The sequence below is a fragment of the Corvus hawaiiensis genome, chromosome 4 (genome assembly GCF_020740725.1).
Source record: "Corvus hawaiiensis isolate bCorHaw1 chromosome 4, bCorHaw1.pri.cur, whole genome shotgun sequence".
NCBI lineage: Eukaryota > Metazoa > Chordata > Aves > Passeriformes > Corvidae > Corvus > Corvus hawaiiensis.
Genome location: NC_063216.1, coordinates 78,965,609 through 78,982,946, shown reverse-complemented (window position 1 = coordinate 78,982,946; position 17,338 = coordinate 78,965,609). Strand labels below are relative to the sequence as shown.

Below are 17,338 nucleotides of genomic sequence, written 5' to 3'. Positions count from 1 at the left end.
TAAGCTTTTTCTTCCCATGTCTTAATTTAAAAGCTTCTCTTTGCTTGTTTTTTAAGGATGAAAGCATCCCCCAAACTCAGCTCTCACCCCTGCCCATCTCCACTCTCCCTCTGCTGCAGAAAGGCCTCAGTCTGACACACTCTGGACGTTGCATTCCGATGAATCCGTAGAACTCTAAAAAAATAAAAACAGCATTATGCGCTGTGTTTGTGCTTGTTAAAAATTAAAAAGTTATTTAAAAATCAGTGGAGCCTCTGCAAGCACTAAGGCATGAAATCCAGACTGGTGCTGTCCTTCAGGGATCCCAGCTCTGCAGCTCCTCGTTTAATTCCCTTTCTAAAACACAGCACCAGGCACTTCCCTGTGATCCCCAGAGCCTCCAGGGAGCGATTAGACTAAAGATTAAATAAACACAAATAAAACAACAAACCCCAGCCAAAGATGGCAGATGATAAAGGCTCTGTTAAATATTTTAGTAGTAGAAACAGAGTAAAAATAAAATTATTTTCAGCACGTGCTGGTGTCCAGAGCCCAGAAGCAGCTGGAAAATCAAGGATTTTCTGTCTGATATTTCATCTTGTATTTTCCTATCAAATTCACACCTTTTAGTTTAATAAACTAAGGTCCTGAAGGTGTTGATCTTCAAGGGGAAAATTGAATGAATTACTAAAGAAACTTAGAAAAGCCCTTGGGATTTGGCTCAAACCCTTTTTTCCCCTAAAAATGTCTTTTTTCCCCACAAAATGTTGGGAAAAAATAACCAGTACATACCCGACGTGCATTTTTCTATATTTTGTATTTAAATGGTGCTTTTCAGTGCCTGTTATTTTTACTGAGAGATATTAGAAATACAAATTCTAACCTGAATATCTCTGAGCTGGAGCATGGTACAAACTTATCTTGGAATACAACTTATTCACAGCACCACCACCACATTTTCTGCTTCCCAGAGAGAGATCCCTACAGAAAACCTGAACCTCTGCATAAAAGAGTGACTTAGGGAAAGGTTACACCTTTATTTGAAATATTTATGTCCCTCCACAGCAAGCAAGCAGCAGTTTCAAACTTTTTTGCTTCACAAGGAGGATTTTCTCCTCCTTAAAAATTCTCAAAAGAGCTGGGGGACAGCAATTAAGGAATAATCATTTTATATGTTTAGCAAGGCAGTTTCAGAACAAAGTTTTGGGTGGTTTCTGCACAGCTGCAGGAACATCTGTTATCTCACCCCAACATGACTGTTGGTTCCAGGAACCCTCCAGTGTTCCCAGTTTCTGTTGTAACTGGTGCATAAAGAACTTTTTTTGTTTTCACCCTACAGGTGGTTGCTGAAAGTTTTGCTGTGGGCAAGTCCTTTTCTTCAGCACCTCAGCACAGATTCTTCTGTTTTCATGTCGATTCTTCCTGTTTCCTAGGGATATAAAGCAAATGCATTTAAGTTATTAATTTCTCAGTCTTCTCTAAGCAACTTTCGAGCTGGTTGGTGAATTTAATGCAAATTTCAGTGAGGGACAAAAGGCTGCAAAGATACAAAGTTCCTTTCAGAGTTGTGAAAGGAGAGAGTGATCCTATGGACACCACAGCTGAGGCCAAAAAGAACAGGGGTTTAGCCTTCATCCATTCAGTTTGGCAGCGTTAAAAAAAAAAATATCCCTCCTTTTTATTCTGTGACTATTTCCATAAAAATAACAACACCGAGATATCCTGGCTGACTCTGTATTTATCCACTTGTAACTACAGCAGTGACTGTATGAGGTCAAGCTTATTCTACTCTGGAGTTTGAGAAGCTTCCCTTAATTATTTATCAAAGCCTTGCATGTGTAAACAGCAGCTTGTTCTGCAGCCAGGTCCAAGCACTGTCACAAAGCACAACATTTGACTGCACAGGCTGATTTTGGTCTCCTTGAGTGAATATTTCAGTGCTTGTGCCTTCACTGCTGTGCCTTCCTTTTAGCCTCGATAATGACAATGTGGTCTCCTGACGGTTGTCGTTGCTAAAAGCAGATAATTAGTGTAATTATGATTGCTTCTTTCATGCCATGTGGTTTGTTAATACAAATGACACAAAATTTCCCTGAACACAGCGGAAATAATTTTTTTTTTCTTTTTTTCTTTCATTATCCAAAGCATATTCAAGAGAATTTTACTGCCAAATCCGCAGACCTTTTTCCTGAGCTACACTACCAAGTCTTTTGCTATTAGGGAAGAAGGAAGGAAGTTTCCTCTGAAAATTTTTATTGTGAGAGTGGTGAGGCACAGAAAAGCTGTGGATTCCCCATCCCTGGAAATGTTCCAGGACAGGTTGGATGGGCTTGGAGCAACCTGGGATAGTGGAAGGTGTCCCTGCCCATGGTAGGGGGTGGCACTGGATATTGAAGGTCCCTTCCAACCTAAACGGTTTGGGGTTTCTATGATTTAAAACAGGACTAAATGTATCCTACGCCAGAGCGCACATTTAGGGAGGTTAAAGTCAAAGGTAAAAATAAACCCATGATCTAGGCAGACTCACTGATGTGTTCGTTGGAGTTTGGTAATTCTGCAATTACGAGCTATTTTTTTTTTTCTGTGAGGGAATTCAGCTCCTGCTGCTATTTTTCACTTGTGCCTTTTGATTTTTTTTTTTTTTTTTTAAGTACTTTGCAAGTGAAAATCTGGTGCTGAGGGTTGCAGGAGAGACTCCTCTCTCCCATATTTTCTCCCAAATTTAAAAATCACCCGGCCTTTAGAAGCATTACAACCCTTGGATAAAATTGTTTTGTCTAAAAAAGGTGCAGGGAAGAAAATGAGCCCTTCAGGTCCCTGTCCCTCCCTCAGACCCCTCTGCCTCCATCGCTTTCCTTTATCGCAGACCTCAGTTTATGGGGATTTATTGGAAACATCCAACCTCTATTACACGTCATTTTCAGGGCCTGCTGTCCGGAACTGTGGCTCTCAAAGGAAGCAAAGCAGAGGTTGCTTTAAATATTTATGTTGTGAAGGAGGCTGAGTCAGGTGTTTAAACAGAGATTCCCCCGTGTCACACAGCAATAACGCGAATATTCCACTAACAGCCCGCCAAACACCAATCTTTGCAAGACCTTCGGAAAGCACGATTTTCTCCTCTCCTCCTCTCAGCTCCAAGCTGTGGTGAGGGGGGTTTTTCGCGTCCTGGTGCCGCTTCCCTGGGACTTTTGGCTGTGGGTGGGACAGGGGCGGGGATGGCGGCGGCCTCTCCCCTCATCCCCCTCAAAGCTTTTCCCGCCCTTTTCCCCGTGACGGCGGCAGTGGCGGGAAGCCCGCGCGGGCACCGCCCCCCGGCAGCTGATTGGGCGAGGGGCGGGCGTGTCAGCAGCGGATTGGACGCGGGTCTGTCAGTCAGCGCCAGGCCACGCCCCGGCGTCGCTATGACAACGCGACGCTGAGGGGAAGGAGGGGAGGTCATGGCGGCCCTGCGGGGGAAGCGGGGCCGCTTCAGAGCCGCGGTGATGTGGGGACAGGAAGGTGAGATTCTGCCGTTTCTGCACGGGCCGGTGAGGGAGGGAAGTGGGGCTGGGGCAGCCGGGGGAGAAAAGGAAGTTAAGGAGGGGCCTTCTCACTCGCTACAACTCCCTGAAAGGAGGGGGCAGCCAAGTAGGGGTCGGGCTCTGCTCCCAGGGAACAAGGGACGGAACAAAAGGAAACAGGCTCAGGTTGTGTCAGAGGTTTAGACTGGATATCGGGAAAATTCCTTCCCTAAAAGGGTTGCGCAGCCGTGGCACAGCTGCCCAGGGCAGGGGTGGAGTCCCCATCCCTGGAGGGATTTAAAAGCCGTGTGGGTGTGATGCTTGGCGACACTTGGCATCAGTGGTGGCCTTGGCAGTGCTGGGGAACAGTTGGACTTGGGCTTGAAGGTCTTTTACAAGATTCTGTCATTGGAAATCTCAAGGGCTTTGCTGAAAAGCTCAGAGTCCTGGAATTTGACAATTAGCAGCTGATTTCACAGGTGGGTATCAGCTTTTAGGGATCACCCACCTCGACCTGGTTTTGCAGGGGACTGTTTTTTCCCTTTTTTGCTTTAAAGTTTAATGGGGACTGACACAGACACAGGTGCTTAACACCTCATGTGTAACTCACCATGAGATTTTGTGTTGCAGGGTCCATCTCCAGGGCTTGATGTGGAGTCCTGGCCGCTCAGTAAAAAGACTCAGCCATGGTAAAACACCTTTGATCCTTCTGAAGTGTTGATACCACTTTTTTGAGGAAAAGGGTTAATATCCAGAAGGTTCCTTCCCACAGCTGCAAGACAGAACAGACCTGCCCAATTTCATTTTGTATGCAAGTATAAACCTAATTCTGGTTTTTAGCTTTTTTTTGTTCTTGGCTGCAGGCCGTAGAATTTTGTACATATTGTACGAAGCCTGTAAGCATCTTTTATATTTGGAAAGATCAGCTACAGGCTGAATTCCTACCAGGAACCTACAAGTGCTCACAAAATCCACCAGAGACCCTTGGCAAACAAGGAGTGGGACTCAGGTGACTGACTGGCTGCAAAATCTGACATGAGCACATTCCCATGAAGGAGGCACATTCCAGCATGTGAAGTATTCCCCAAATTCTGTCCAGTTAAGGTCTGTGAAGGAGGCTTGTACTCGTCTCAAACATATGTCTGAGGTCAGGTAGTTTCAGTTTGCAAATAATCTGCCATCAGCTGCATCTTACACTCTTATTTTCTCTATTTTGCTTCTATTAGAGGATTTGTGTCTTTTAGAGAGAAAATTTGATTTTTTAAAAAAATCTTTCTTTACCTGTCCGTATTTTTTCACACCATAGTCCCAGGTGATCCTGAGGATTGTGCCCTTTATTCTACTCTCACAACTCGGAGCACAAATATTTGTCTCTTTTGCACCGAGTAGCGCTGAGCTATGAAAGGACTTTTCAGAAGTTATAACACTGCATACATGGGTTTGGATTTGTGTAACCACCAGTGGTAGGAGAGCAGCTCTATCCCAGAGCCATGAAAGCTGTAGGAGGGAGTCCTGCTTTCCTGGTTTAAGATCCAGAGTCACAAAGAGGCACACGGGAGTGGATGAACACAGGCCAAGTTACTTCAGGATTGCACCCTCATGCATTAATTAAAAAAAAATCAGTGGAAAAGGATGTTTGACTTCCATTGTGCACAAACCTTTTTTAGCCAGATAGAAGCACAGGGGGACACTGATTAGCTCAGTCTGATGGCCTTAGAGGTTCTCAGAGCCTCCAGAGCAAACAGGGGTTGGGTGAAAGTTGTATTAATGCTTGTGAGTCCTTCTGCAAAACCACCACAAAGTCCTGTGGTCTGGGTGAGGGGTTCTGAGCTAATGCTGCGAGCCAGGACTAAGATGGAACAAAACAGCTGCTCTGGGATGTCTTGGGATCATGGAATTGTGGAATGGTTTGGGCTGGAAGGACCTTAAAGCTCATCTTGTTCCAGCCACATTCCACTGTCCCAGTTGCCACTCCAGCCTGGCCTTGGCCACTGCCAGGGATCCAGGGGCAGCCCCAGCTGCTCTGGGCACCCTGGGCCAGGGCCTGCCCACCCTCCCAGCCAGCAATTCCCAATTGCCAATCTCCCATCCAGCCCTGCCCTCTGGCACTGGGAAGCCATTCCCTGGCTCCTGGCCCTCCATGCCTTGGCCCCAGTCCCTCTGCAGCTCTCCTGGAGCCCCTTCAGGCCCTGCAAGGGGCTCTCAGCTCTCCCTGGATCCTTCCCTTCTCCAGGGGAACATTCCCAGCTCTCTCAGTCTCTCAGCCTGGGATCCTCTACCCAGAAGTGAGACAACAAAGACCCAGAACTGAGTGGGTTTGTGCTCGTTTTCTCTCTGCAGGCAGGCAAAACCAAAAAACCCAAGGACGGCAAAGGCAAAAAGTCTCAAAAGGGTGGGAAGAAGGATGTGAAAGAAGTGGATCTCTTCAGCCCAGCTGCCATGCTCAACGCTTACTACATCTCTCACAACGCCTCTGCCTTCCTGGAATTCCGAGGCTATCCCTGGCCTGGCTCTCTCAAGAAGAAGGGGAAGAAAAAGAAGTGAAAACCAAATTCCCCAGTGAAGACTCCTCTGTGATTAAACCCGCCCTGACCTCTGCAGTGGTCAGCTCAAATATTTTCCTTGGTCACTGCTGTGTCTGTACAAAGACACTTTTATTACAGCTCAAGCCCAGAGTGACAAATGGCAGGGGACACTGTGCCATTGTCATTTCAGCTGTGGCCCTTCACCCCCGGGTCTGTGTGGAATGGGGTGTTGTGCCTCGGCAGGGCTGTGCTGGGGTTGGATTTACCCACACTGCTGCCATTCCTTATGCATGGGATGAGTCCCTGAGTCCTCCTTGAGCTCAGGAAGTGGAGCCCATGGCAGGATTGAGAGTGTCAGTCATGTGAGGGGAGGCTGGGGGAGCTGGAAAGGGGCTCAGCCTGGAGCAAAGGAGGCTCAGGGGGGACCTTGTGGCTCTGCACAAGTCCCTGACAGGAGGGGGCAGCCGGGGGGATCGGGCTCTGCTCGCAGGGAACAGGGACAGGAGAGAGGGAACGGCCTCAGGCTGGGCCAGGGGAGGGGCAGGGTGGGCAGCAGCAGGAATTTCCCCATGGAAAGGGAGCTCAGGCCTTGGCAGGGGCTGCCCAGGGAGCTTTGGAGTGCCCATCCCTGCAGGTGTCCAAGGAATTCCTGGAGGTGGCACTCAGGGCTCTGGGCTGGGGACAAGGTGGGGTCAGTCACGGGTTGGACTGGATGATCCTGGAGGTCTTTTCCATCCCAAATGATTCTGGGAACCTGACTTAGGTTTGTCAGTGATTCTGTTACACCCAGCAGAGGCGGTGATGAACCCCCATGCCCAGGCTGTCACTTACTGTGATCATTCTTAGCCTGAACATCCTGGCTGGAGACCACAAGCTCAGAGCCCTTGTGCTGCATTTCCTCCTCGGGTGTTCAACACAGCCCTGGATAAATCATGAAGCACCACGCTGAGGGAAGCTGTGCCTCTCTCCCAAGTCCTTCCACCCCTCCAACTTCCAGGTACCTTTCTGTTACAGGTAACAGTCAATTCTAACATCATCAACCCAAGCCAATAAAGGCCTGGAAATCCTGGTGCTGTTTCTCCAGCCTAAAATGTTCCTTCTATGAGGAGGTTTTGACCAGGGATAATTATAATTGGTGGCATTGCTCGTCAGCCAGCTACTGTCATTTGTAGCTTACTGCAAACTCCACTGGGTTTGTTTCATCTTCATGTGGTACAACCCACCCTAGAAAGCCAAGGGTAAAATTGGTGTTTGGAAATATATATATATATATATGTATGTATATGTAGGGTTTATTTTAGAGCAATTTGGTTGCACAGGAAAACAGCCATGTACCCATTTGGGCTGTTATTATCAACAGTAATAGGACAATATGAAAGCATAAAAATATCACTTAAGAAAATAGATAAGGAAAAGAAAGAGGGAAAGGATATGAGGACAAGGATCTCACCACCCACAGGCTTCGTGATGAGACTTGGTTGTTGCTATCTCCGTGTCTGTTGGTCGAAGTGATGACCACAGAGTGGATCCACCGGGTGATGAGGGGAAATCCCGAGGAGGGGGTAGGGGAAATGCAGGGAACACAAAATCTATTGGGTTTATATTCACTCAGGTTCAGGTGGGAACACCCAGGCATTTCCCCTGAAGCGGGGAGTTTCACACTGGATGATGGAATGTTGTGAGTCATGGGACACTTCGGGACTCTTTGACGCCTTCTAGGATGATACAGCTGCCTTTTATATCGGCACGGTTCAGTCCACTATGGCCCATTATGGCCCATCAGCAGAGGTGAACACCTTTGGGCTACCTGTGAATGTCCCGATATTCCCCGGGCAGGGGAGTTATCCCAGCTGAGTTCCCTTGAGTAAGGACAAAGAGGCAGTGCCCGGTTCACAGGGGTGTCCCTGATCAGTTTGTAGCCTGAGCTGGGCTGTGCTTGCCCTCTCCAGCTGGGCGGGTCGCTTTGCACATTGGCAACTTCCCCCTGAATGTTTGAGCCATCAGCATGACAGTCTCTCTTCCTACCCTTGTGGATCCATTCTTCTTCCCCGACCTGGGATAACTGGACAGAAGTACCACCTTTGTCTTATCCCGGGTTCAAGATCCAACATCCCAGTTAGTAGGGGTACCTGGGGAGGGGTGGTCACAGGTGGACAGCAGTTTCTTTCCAGTTTGCTACAGTGGGCAAAAGCCCTTTGATGATTTTAGCAATATCTAAGCCATGAACCACTTCAATCTCTCACAACACGTCAAGAAAATAATCACAGGATCGTTAAGGATGGAAAAGCTCTGAGCTGGAAAAGATCACCAGCTCCAACCATCAACCTGGCACCAGCACTGTGTTCACCAGTAACCCATGTCCCCAGGATGGACACCCAGGCCAGTGGATTTCCTGTTTCCCTGCAGCTGGCCTGCTCTGATGACTCAGGGATGTGGTTTGCAGCACCGGTTTGTTCTGAGCTGGGCACCTACAGCTCCTCCTCAGCGTTCACTCGCCTTCTCGCTTCCCCACCACCCACCAGGAAGTCTCTGGTCGCAGCAAGTCGCAGCTATTTCCTCCAAGTATCAGCCTTCTAAAGCCAGAGATCTCTTGCAACCTCTGTGTTCACCATCTCAAGCTAAGAAATTAATTAAACCCCAAGAAAGTAGATTTTTGTATGGTATATTTACCACACAGAGCTTTTAGGGACAGATATTTCTGAGCACTGAAGTGGGAGCTGCTTAACATGGTTAAGGATGGTTCAAAGTGAGCAAGGCCATTTTTATGTCTGTGGTAAGCTGGAGCTACAAACATTTCAAGACTCCAAAGTTCCAGTATCCAAAATTTACTGGAACAAAGAGTGAAATATTATTATATGTTCTCTCTTCAACAAAAAATTCTGATTGCAGCATGATGCAGCTGAACACTCCAGATGGTGACCAGTGAAGTGCAAAGGACAAAGACTCTGCTTTCTAGTGGATCTGAAAAGTTGAAAAGCTACCATTCACTTCTTTGACAACAGATGAAAAAACCCTCCCAACCATCCCAAACTGAGAAATGAAACACTTTTTTTCCCCCCTTCCTTTTTCCTTTTACCTCTCAGCTGAATTTTGTATGTAATTCCGGCTCCCTGGTGGTTCGTAAAGACCAAGAGACATCTCTAAAGAAAAGTTTGGACTTCACATGGCTCAATTTGCTTAAAAGTGCTGTGGGCTCTGCCATGACTTCTGAGGGAGAGCCTCTGGCTCCCGTGGATGTGACTTCACAGGGAGTCCCCACAGCTGCAGGGTGACAGTTGCAGCTATTTCTGCTTTATCCCAACCTGTAAGTCTTTGGTTCTCAGATGGGCTTTTCTGCCTGCTGGGGTGCAGGATTTAAGCTGAGTTTATGATGAGTAAGTCACAAAGAGTTTTGTGAGGGGAATCTGCAAGCTGCAGATGCACTTTGTTTTCTGGCACAGGGAAGTTGGTGGTGTTACGTGTGTCAGGTCTTGCAGGGAGTTAAACTTTTGTAGTGTTGGGGCTTCCTGTGCTCTGCTGCCACTGTTGGTTCACGTTTCCTGCGGGAAGTTGTGTACCAAAGCCCCGCTGTTAAAAATACAGGAGATGTTGATGTGTGTGTTTGTGGGTGGGGAGAGTTCCAGGACTGTTCTGTGATGGGAGTGGTGGAGATATATATAAATATGAAAGGTTTGATGAAAGAGATTATTCACCACATTTGGAACGAGGGTGTTTCAAGCCCTATGTGAGCAGCTGCCTGTCCTTTCCCTTCCCTTCAGCCAGTGTTTCTGCACTGCCAGGTTTCTCCTTGCACATTATTTCAGCCAAGGAAAAGCACCGTGGATCTTTGGATGTGTAAGAAAGGCTTGAGAAGGGGCAGCGATCCTTTTGTCCCAGTTCTCATTTGAGGAGCTGCCCTGGCTGTTACTCCCCAGCTCCATGGGAGGATGGATAGCTGAGGACTCTTTTCCTCATAAAAGGTATCTCCATAACAAAGAGGCTCCTATGGAGAATTTTTAAAGAAAAACTTCCTTGCAAGAGGCTTTTTAAATGTTGGCACTAAATAGTGTCAGCAGAAGGAAATAAAATAGAGTTTCCAGTGGGTTAACTCCTCTCTTATTTGCTCATTTTTCACTGTATTGCTGCCCTGGTGCCATTTCAAGAAAAAAAAAAATCCCTATTTTACTGGCTTTTTATAAGGCTTTCTCCTGCAAACTTACTATAGATTTTTTTTTTTAAAGACATGAGTTGTTTTTTTCTCTCTTTTGCTTTTGTAATTGTCATAAAAAGGAGAAAAAGGAATGAAATACTAGAACTCATAGACGTGGTTGCTGTGCAGGTAGCAGGACACCTGCAGGTACCAAAGTCTCCCAGGTCAAACATTGGGATGGGTTTGTTACATCCTGGTGTGTTACCCACTGCATAATTATCCAGTAGTATTCTGGGGGTGTTCAGGGAATTCAGGAGTCCTGATATTTAATTATTTTAAAATGAAATAGAGGCCTTTAAAATTGCTGTGTTCCTTTTAGGTTATTGCCACGTGATTTCAGGAGAAACAATCCAAAGGAATTTTTAAATTTACTGTTAAAGTCTGATATATTCACAATGCAGCTAAAGTAAACCAAGTGTGAAATCTTCTTTATGCAAAAGCCTGGCTTAGTGTCAGCATTTGTCTTTGAGCTGTAACCGGCACTAAAAGAGAGAAATGTGTAAGAAAAATGAGGAAAATATTTAATGCCACACATGGCTGCAGCAGATTCCTTGGAATGGCCACAATTATGTGCTGTGCAGGGAGCAGTTTGCTCTTTGGTGGAAATTCGTGACCTAAACGTTTAAAAGTTCACCTGCATTTACTGCTGAATACTGGAGTATTTTTAATAGCTGAAATTGCAAGGACAGGCCAAGCGCTCCTACAATCCTACAGGAAATGTCAGCAGGGAGACAGGAGCACACGGATTATTGAAGAAAGCAAAAACACTTAAAGCGGTTTAGTACAAGCTGAAAATTACATTTAACTTCAGAATTTAATTTTTTTTTCTCTCTCTCAGGATGATTCAAGTAGGTCATGCAACTCTTGGGGGCACTTTTCCCACATCATTTAAAAGGAAGTGCCTGTTCTGTGATGTACGGAGATAATCAGCCTGGAATAAGACTTTTCTGTGCAGACTGAGATGTTAAATCAGATGTTTGAGTTAAAGTTGTATCAGTGAAGCAATTAAATTACAGTTATTGCAGTTGGGGTTTCCTGGAGGTTTCTCGGTGACATGGCCTGAACACACCTGAAAGAGGCTTTAAATGTGGATTATCTCGCCCTGCTTTGCACGTTTGTAGCACAGCTGTGGGTGCTGAGCTGCTCGTGCTGGTATCTCCCAGGGATAAAAGGAGATGGGAAACGGGCACATGAATTATGGCCACTTACAGACAAAGAACTCTGATGTTTCTTTGTCATGTTTATGGCAAGATGCTCATTCTTTAAATTACATCATTCCCGAAAAAAGTAATTTCCTTTTTAAGACTTTTTTTGATTTGTTTCAACCTGAAAAAAAGGTTTGTAGAATAAATCTGCCCCCACATGCTCATGTGACCGGAGGGATTGCTCCCAGAGTGGCACACACTGGGTGTAGAAGGCATGGTGACAATGACTTGGATTGCCCAGGGCACAGCAGGAATGATCTGGCTCCTTTGGTTTTTACACAAAACCTGGTCTGTGACGGTTCTTACAGTTTCTCTTTATGGCAGTTCAAAACATTACAGACCCAGACCGACCTCCCTGAAACTGTAACATCTTCCCGTCTGGAGGGAATCTCTGCTCTGTGACATTTGCCTGTGATGGTGCTGCGAGTTTCCCATCCTGGGTTTAAGGTATCCCTCACTAGAGGTGGCTGGGGAGGAGCAACCGGGAGCGCTTTGCTTGTACCAAATGGAATTATTTCCACCAGACAAGGGCAGGGCCTTGTTGAGGACGATGATTTCCTGTCTGTGAGGTTTGATTGGGTTGGCAGCAGATTTTATCAAGCCGCTAAGGCAGTGAACACCCAGCAAAACAGGTGTCTTCTGCTGGGGTATTCTGGAGCTTCCAAAGCACCAGGCTCTTGGTCTTAGTCCAGTCGGAACCATCGAGCTTGGCATGGGCTCCAACTCCTCTCAAATGACACGGCCTGAGATGGGGTCCTTGAAAGCTTCTGTCACCTGTTGTTTTGGCTCCTGAGATACTTTATCCAGGAAGAACTTCCTGAAATTAGATACAATATTTGAGGGAGTACCTGATAATTACAGCTTGCCCTTTGGGAACTGTCCCAGGAGTAGCTCTGTTTCCTTGGAAATCCACACACTTTTATCAATTCCTCGTCCTTTCCATTGTCTTACTCATGTGCCTTGCACAGTTTCTGTTCCCATCACCAGAAAAGCAGGCAGAAGAGTAGGAAACACTTCCAGCTCTTATATTGGCAGCTGATATTTTGCTTTTCTCCCCTAGAACCACAGCTGGGGCCTCTCAGAATGCTTCAGCAGGTCTTAAAAGTTCTCCCCAGCCTGGCGCTGCAAGATTCCTCAGGAGAGGAGATCAGAGGAGATGTTTGTGGGATTCACACTGGTGACCTCCTGGGGTGCCTCTGGTGAGCTCCTTGGTGTCCCTTGGCATGTCCCAGGGTCCTTCACCTCTCAGGTGGCTCCAGGACTGTTCCCATTCCTGCACATGGCAGAACTGTGCTAATCCTGAGCTCACCTGAACCCAACGCTGCCTTTACACTGATCTTCCATGAAGTGAGTGTTGTTATGTCCCTGTTCCCTTAAAATCCCTTCCCTTCAGCTCTTTACGGTAACAAAGTGCACTCCTTCCACCCTTTAATATTGTTACATATTTTAAACCTGTTATTCTTGTTGCTTTCCTCCCTTCTCCACACTGCTGCCCTTTCATCAGCACAAGGTGACAATTAACACCTCCAACCTGCGGTTTTCCTTCTCATGTATTGCTAAACTGGGATTCACGGGATTGATCTTCCCTAAATCTAAATGTCTGCATCAATGCCGGGACTAGTTATCTGGATGAATACAGCAAGAGCAGCTCAGGATGGGATTCCTCTGATTAAATGTATGCAGGGGCTTAGAGCAGCCCTGGGTGTCTTGTTTAGGTACAGGAACACTGGTGAGATAAATCTCTGATACACAAGGTTTTGCTGAGAAAGCAAATTAAAATTTAGCATGGCTACAGAAATGTAAATTCCTCACATGGGAAATCAGCATGGCCACGGCTTAGTCCTGAGGAATTTGGGCTAAAGGCCATAGAAAGGGGTGTGAGAAAACTGGAAAAACTCTGTGACTTTGGTGTGTTGGATGATGAGGGTAAAATTGTGTGCTATACTCTCTTTGTCTGAAAGGAAACCACCCAGCCTGTGCCTTCTGGGCGCCTCAGAGGACAAAAACACCTCCTGCCTCCAGCCCGGCGGTGCCTCCAAGGCGGGGGAGTGGAGCAGAGCTGGGGAGTTCTTCGGGGAGGAAGCGCGGCCGTCTGGAGCTTATCGCTGTGCCCAGCGCGGAGCTCAGCCTGCCCGCTCCTCTGACACAAACCCGGGCAATGGTGAGCGGACACCCGCCCAGCCACGGGGACATCGCAACAAAAACACATCCTAAACATCCCGCTCGGGCTAATCAGTGTTCAGGGCCTGCTCTGGGCATTTATTTCCTTAAGGAAAGCAGTCTGGACATGAAGCTGGATCTCACGGTGAGCGGACTGGCAGCTCTGTAGGAAGTCACTGCAGCAGCACGTTTTTGGGGAGCTCTGTGTGCTGCATCTGTGTGAGGATCACGGCAGCTGGGCTGAGGAGGTGTCAGCCTGGGGCTCCCTGGAGCTCTGCCAGCTCTGTCCCACACTCGAGAACTGGGATTATCAAGTGCTCCAGCAGCCACTGGCATGGAAATGAGTCAGGACACGCCTGTCCTAAAAACCGATTGAAAAAAAAAAAGCTGGTGTGAACACCAGCTTCAGGCACCACGTGGGGATGGGAGGGCACGGCTTCCCTGCCAACAAGCTCCCACCTCATTTCCCCCTTCTTCAGTCTGATCTTTGTCTCCCCATTAATTCTACATGGCAGCGGGTAGAATGAGATGCTTTAAGTTCCCTTCCCACCCAAACCATTCTGTGGTGAACTTGCCCAGACTATATCTACATTTATTTATATCCTATATTTGAAAATAAGAAGTGAAAATAAGCTGAAAGTATCTGAGGAGTGTCTGCAAAAGGGGAGAACTACGTGGAGAGAGGGAATATTCAGATGTAAGACCAGAAAAGTGCATTTGCAGAGCCCTGACAGGAGCTGGGAGATGCTGCAGGAATCCAAAATCCCCCCAGCAGCAGCTCTCCAGAACGATTACAGATTTTGGGGACTACAATCTTTAACAGAGCTTTTCACTACAGGAATCATCCCCAAACTCAGCCTTGGTTCAGCCCCAGAGAAGCCGTGGAAGGCAGAGCCCGGCCAGAGCCACTTAAAACAAACTCACTGCACCAGCAAAATTCTCCCTGGAGTAGGGAAAATCATCCTGGCTCTTTATGAGCCGTGCGAAGGCGGCTCAGTGCACATTCCTGAACAACCCCTGCTGCAAGGACACACGCGAAAGGAAAGCGGTGGATGCCACTTGCCTTTTTTAATCTGGAAAAGAGGGAGAGAAGAAACAGGCCAAGGAGCTGTGGCTGTGTTCTTCCCCCTCCAGTCTGCACCGTGAACGCTTGAAAAATGCTGTTTGTGGTCTCTCAAAGTCAGTATTGTTTCACAGGTGTGAAATCCCCATCCCTGGAAGTGTCCAAGGCAAGGCTGGAGAAATCTGGGATAATAAAAGGTGTCCCTGCTCATTGGAGGGGCTGGAACTGGATGACCCTTAAATTCCCTTCCAAGCAAACGCATTCCACGATTCTGAGATTTTTCTGTGATTTTCTCTTCCCAGACCCCAGGATGTGGACATTTAAACCTTTCCCCACCGTGTATCGTTGTTCCTCCCCAGTCTTTCCCTGAACACTGAATTTGGCATTTCCTGACCAGCCTCCAGCATTCCCATGGCTCCCTTCTTTCTGCTGGCCACAGGCACATTTGTACTCCCAATCAGTCTTTTCCCAACCTTTTCACGTAGGATTCTGGCCCAGCACAGCCTGGATATCCAGGAGAACCTAGAGAGGCACGCACTAATGCTCAGTTTTCCAAAAAGAAAGTGTTAGTTTGTTCACAGTGGGAAACGAGGCCTTTTTGGATCATTTCCAGTCCATCCCAAATGAATATCCATGCTGTTCCTGAGAGGCTTTGTTCCTGGATGCCTTCTGCAAAAAAGACCACACGTCCCAGCACTCCACAGCCACCGACTCAGGGATGGGGGGCACTTTCCCAATCCCACGGATGGAGCAGCCCATTCCAAATCCATCAGCACCATGCAGCCTTGGAAATGCGCACCTGGATGGGACTCCGGGAATGCCATCACCCACCCCGCTGCCCGAGGCAGGAGCGGCTGCACCTGCAGCATTCCTGAGCCGTGCTTTGTCCAACCTGCTCCTAAAACCTCACACTCTGCTGTCCCGAGGCCCTTCCAGAACTGTCACATCCTACTCCCGTGGGATTTTCCTGGTGGCTCACCTAAATCCACCTTTCTGCAGGACCTTCCCCCTGTGGAGATCCCGGGATATGCCAGGCCTGTGGGGTGATTCATTAAAAGCCCAAGGAATTTTTGATCCACCAGACCTCCAGCACAGAGCACGGAATAAACACGAATGATCCCTTAAATGAAGGCATACCCCTAAAAATATTTTGCTTTCCAGGCTGCTCTTCACCAGCTTTTCTCCTCATGCCTGTTCCTGTTGTGTTTTCCACGTCATTCCTAAGGAAAAACAAATCCGACATGTTCAGGGAATCAGGTATCAAGTCCCACCTCAAGACTCAAAAAACCCACAGATTTACACCAGTTTTTATTATTTCCCTCAGCTCCCTTCCCCTCTGTGTTTTAAATCCTTCCCCTTTATTTTTCAACTCCCTAAACCATGGAATCTTTTACATCGGAAAAGACTTTTAAGATCATTAAGTCCCACTGACCCTCTCCGCTGCCTGGGGACAGCGAGCGGTGAATTGTGAATTCTACACAAAATGGAAACAATTCCCATTTTTAACTGGACTTCTCCACACAAAATGGGGAATAACATGATTTGAACCAGATTTTTTTGCAACAACATGGGGAAAAAAATCCATTTAAAACTGGATTTTACGCACACAAAAAAGTAAAATTTTTATTTTAAACTGAAATTTTCCACAAAAAATGGGGGGGAAATCCGAATTTAAACCTGGTTTTCCCACAAAAAAAAAAAAAAAAAAAAAAAAAAAAAAAAGGGAAAATGTCCATTTAAAACTGGATCTGGGGCAAAAAAAAGAAAAAAAGGAAATATTTGCTTTAAACTGGATTTTTTCACCAAAAAAAAAGGGAAACATTTCCATTTTGAAGTGGACTTTTTCCACAATTTCCATTTTAAAATGGGTTTTTCTGACAAAAAAAAAAAAAAAAAGGGAAGAAAAATCCATTTTCAATGTGATATTTTTCCTCACAAAAAATAGAAAAAAAATTACACAGATTTCTTCAAAATTTCTATTTTAACTTCCATTTTAAACTGGATTTTCTCACCAAAAATATGGCCAAAAAAAAATCTATTTAAAACCGATTTTTCCGCAATTTCCATTTTAAACTGATATTTTTCACAACTTCCATTTTAAACAGGATTTTTCCACAAAAAAAAAAAAAAAAAAAAAAAAAAAAAAAAAGGGGAGGGGGGCAAAACCCCCACCTGTTTTAAACCGCTTTCTCTCGATTTCCACGTCAAACCGGCTTTTTGCGACGGTCCCGCTCTGCCGCGGCCCCGCGTCCCTCAGCGCCCCTGAGGCGGGAACGGCCGCGACCTTCCCAACATGGCGCCGGCCGCCCTCGCCCCCCGCGCGCCCCCCCCAACATGGCGCCCCCGCCCGACCTCCCGCTCATGGTCGCCCCCGCCGCCCTCGCCCTCCCCAAGATGGCGGCGGCGCGGCGCTATGACGCCATACGTCCCGCTCCCCCCCTCTCGCTGTCCCCGGCCTCCTCCGCCGCCGCCGCCGCCGCCGGTCCCCGCCTCCCGCGCTCGCCACCGCGGCGGCCGAGGGCGACCCGCGCCGCCGCCCCGCTCGCCCCCCGCCCGCTGCCCGCCCTCCGCCCGCCGCGGCCCCGCGGCGCGGGCCCGCCGCAGCGCAGCCGCTCTGAGGTGAGCGTCCTACCGCGCAATCTCCTCCAGCCCCGGCGCAGCCGCACCAACGCGGGGCCCCCGCCGCCCGCGCCCGCTCCCCCGGCGGCCGCGACCGC

General features: G+C 47.5%; 2 protein-coding genes and 2 long non-coding RNA genes across 5 annotated transcripts in view; 2 read left to right on the top strand and 2 right to left on the bottom strand.

Annotated features, from left to right (window-relative positions):
- Positions 1-10: 10 nt before the first annotated feature.
- LOC125325249 lies at positions 11-4,275 on the bottom strand. The gene is made up of 3 exons (XR_007203247.1): positions 4,090-4,275; positions 1,226-1,408; positions 11-174 (listed from the first exon to the last, which is right to left on the bottom strand). It is a non-coding gene; the product is annotated as an uncharacterized LOC125325249 (long non-coding RNA).
- Positions 3,369-6,097, top strand: SMKR1 (small lysine rich protein 1). Its single transcript, XM_048302130.1, has 3 exons — positions 3,369-3,477; positions 4,110-4,168; positions 5,820-6,097. The coding sequence occupies exons 2-3, from the start codon at positions 4,166-4,168 to the stop codon at positions 6,021-6,023; spliced, it is 207 nt and encodes a 68-aa protein (XP_048158087.1). The 5' UTR covers positions 3,369-3,477; positions 4,110-4,165; the 3' UTR covers positions 6,024-6,097.
- An 8,994-nt stretch (positions 6,098-15,091) lies between these two features.
- Positions 15,092-17,294, bottom strand: LOC125324839. 2 transcript variants are annotated; one of them, XR_007203135.1, is made up of 2 exons: positions 17,254-17,294; positions 15,092-15,841 (listed from the first exon to the last, which is right to left on the bottom strand). It is a non-coding gene; the product is annotated as an uncharacterized LOC125324839 (long non-coding RNA). The 2 variants fall into 2 exon arrangements; XR_007203134.1 differs by lacking the exon at positions 17,254-17,294 and adding an exon at positions 16,794-16,918.
- NRF1 (nuclear respiratory factor 1) overlaps positions 17,182-17,338 on the top strand; it is a 57,175-nt gene continuing 57,018 nt past the window's right edge. Inside the window, exon 1 of the mRNA XM_048301274.1 lies at positions 17,182-17,240. The gene's annotated coding sequence lies outside the window, so the exon portion shown is untranslated. The remainder of the gene's footprint in view (positions 17,241-17,338) is intronic.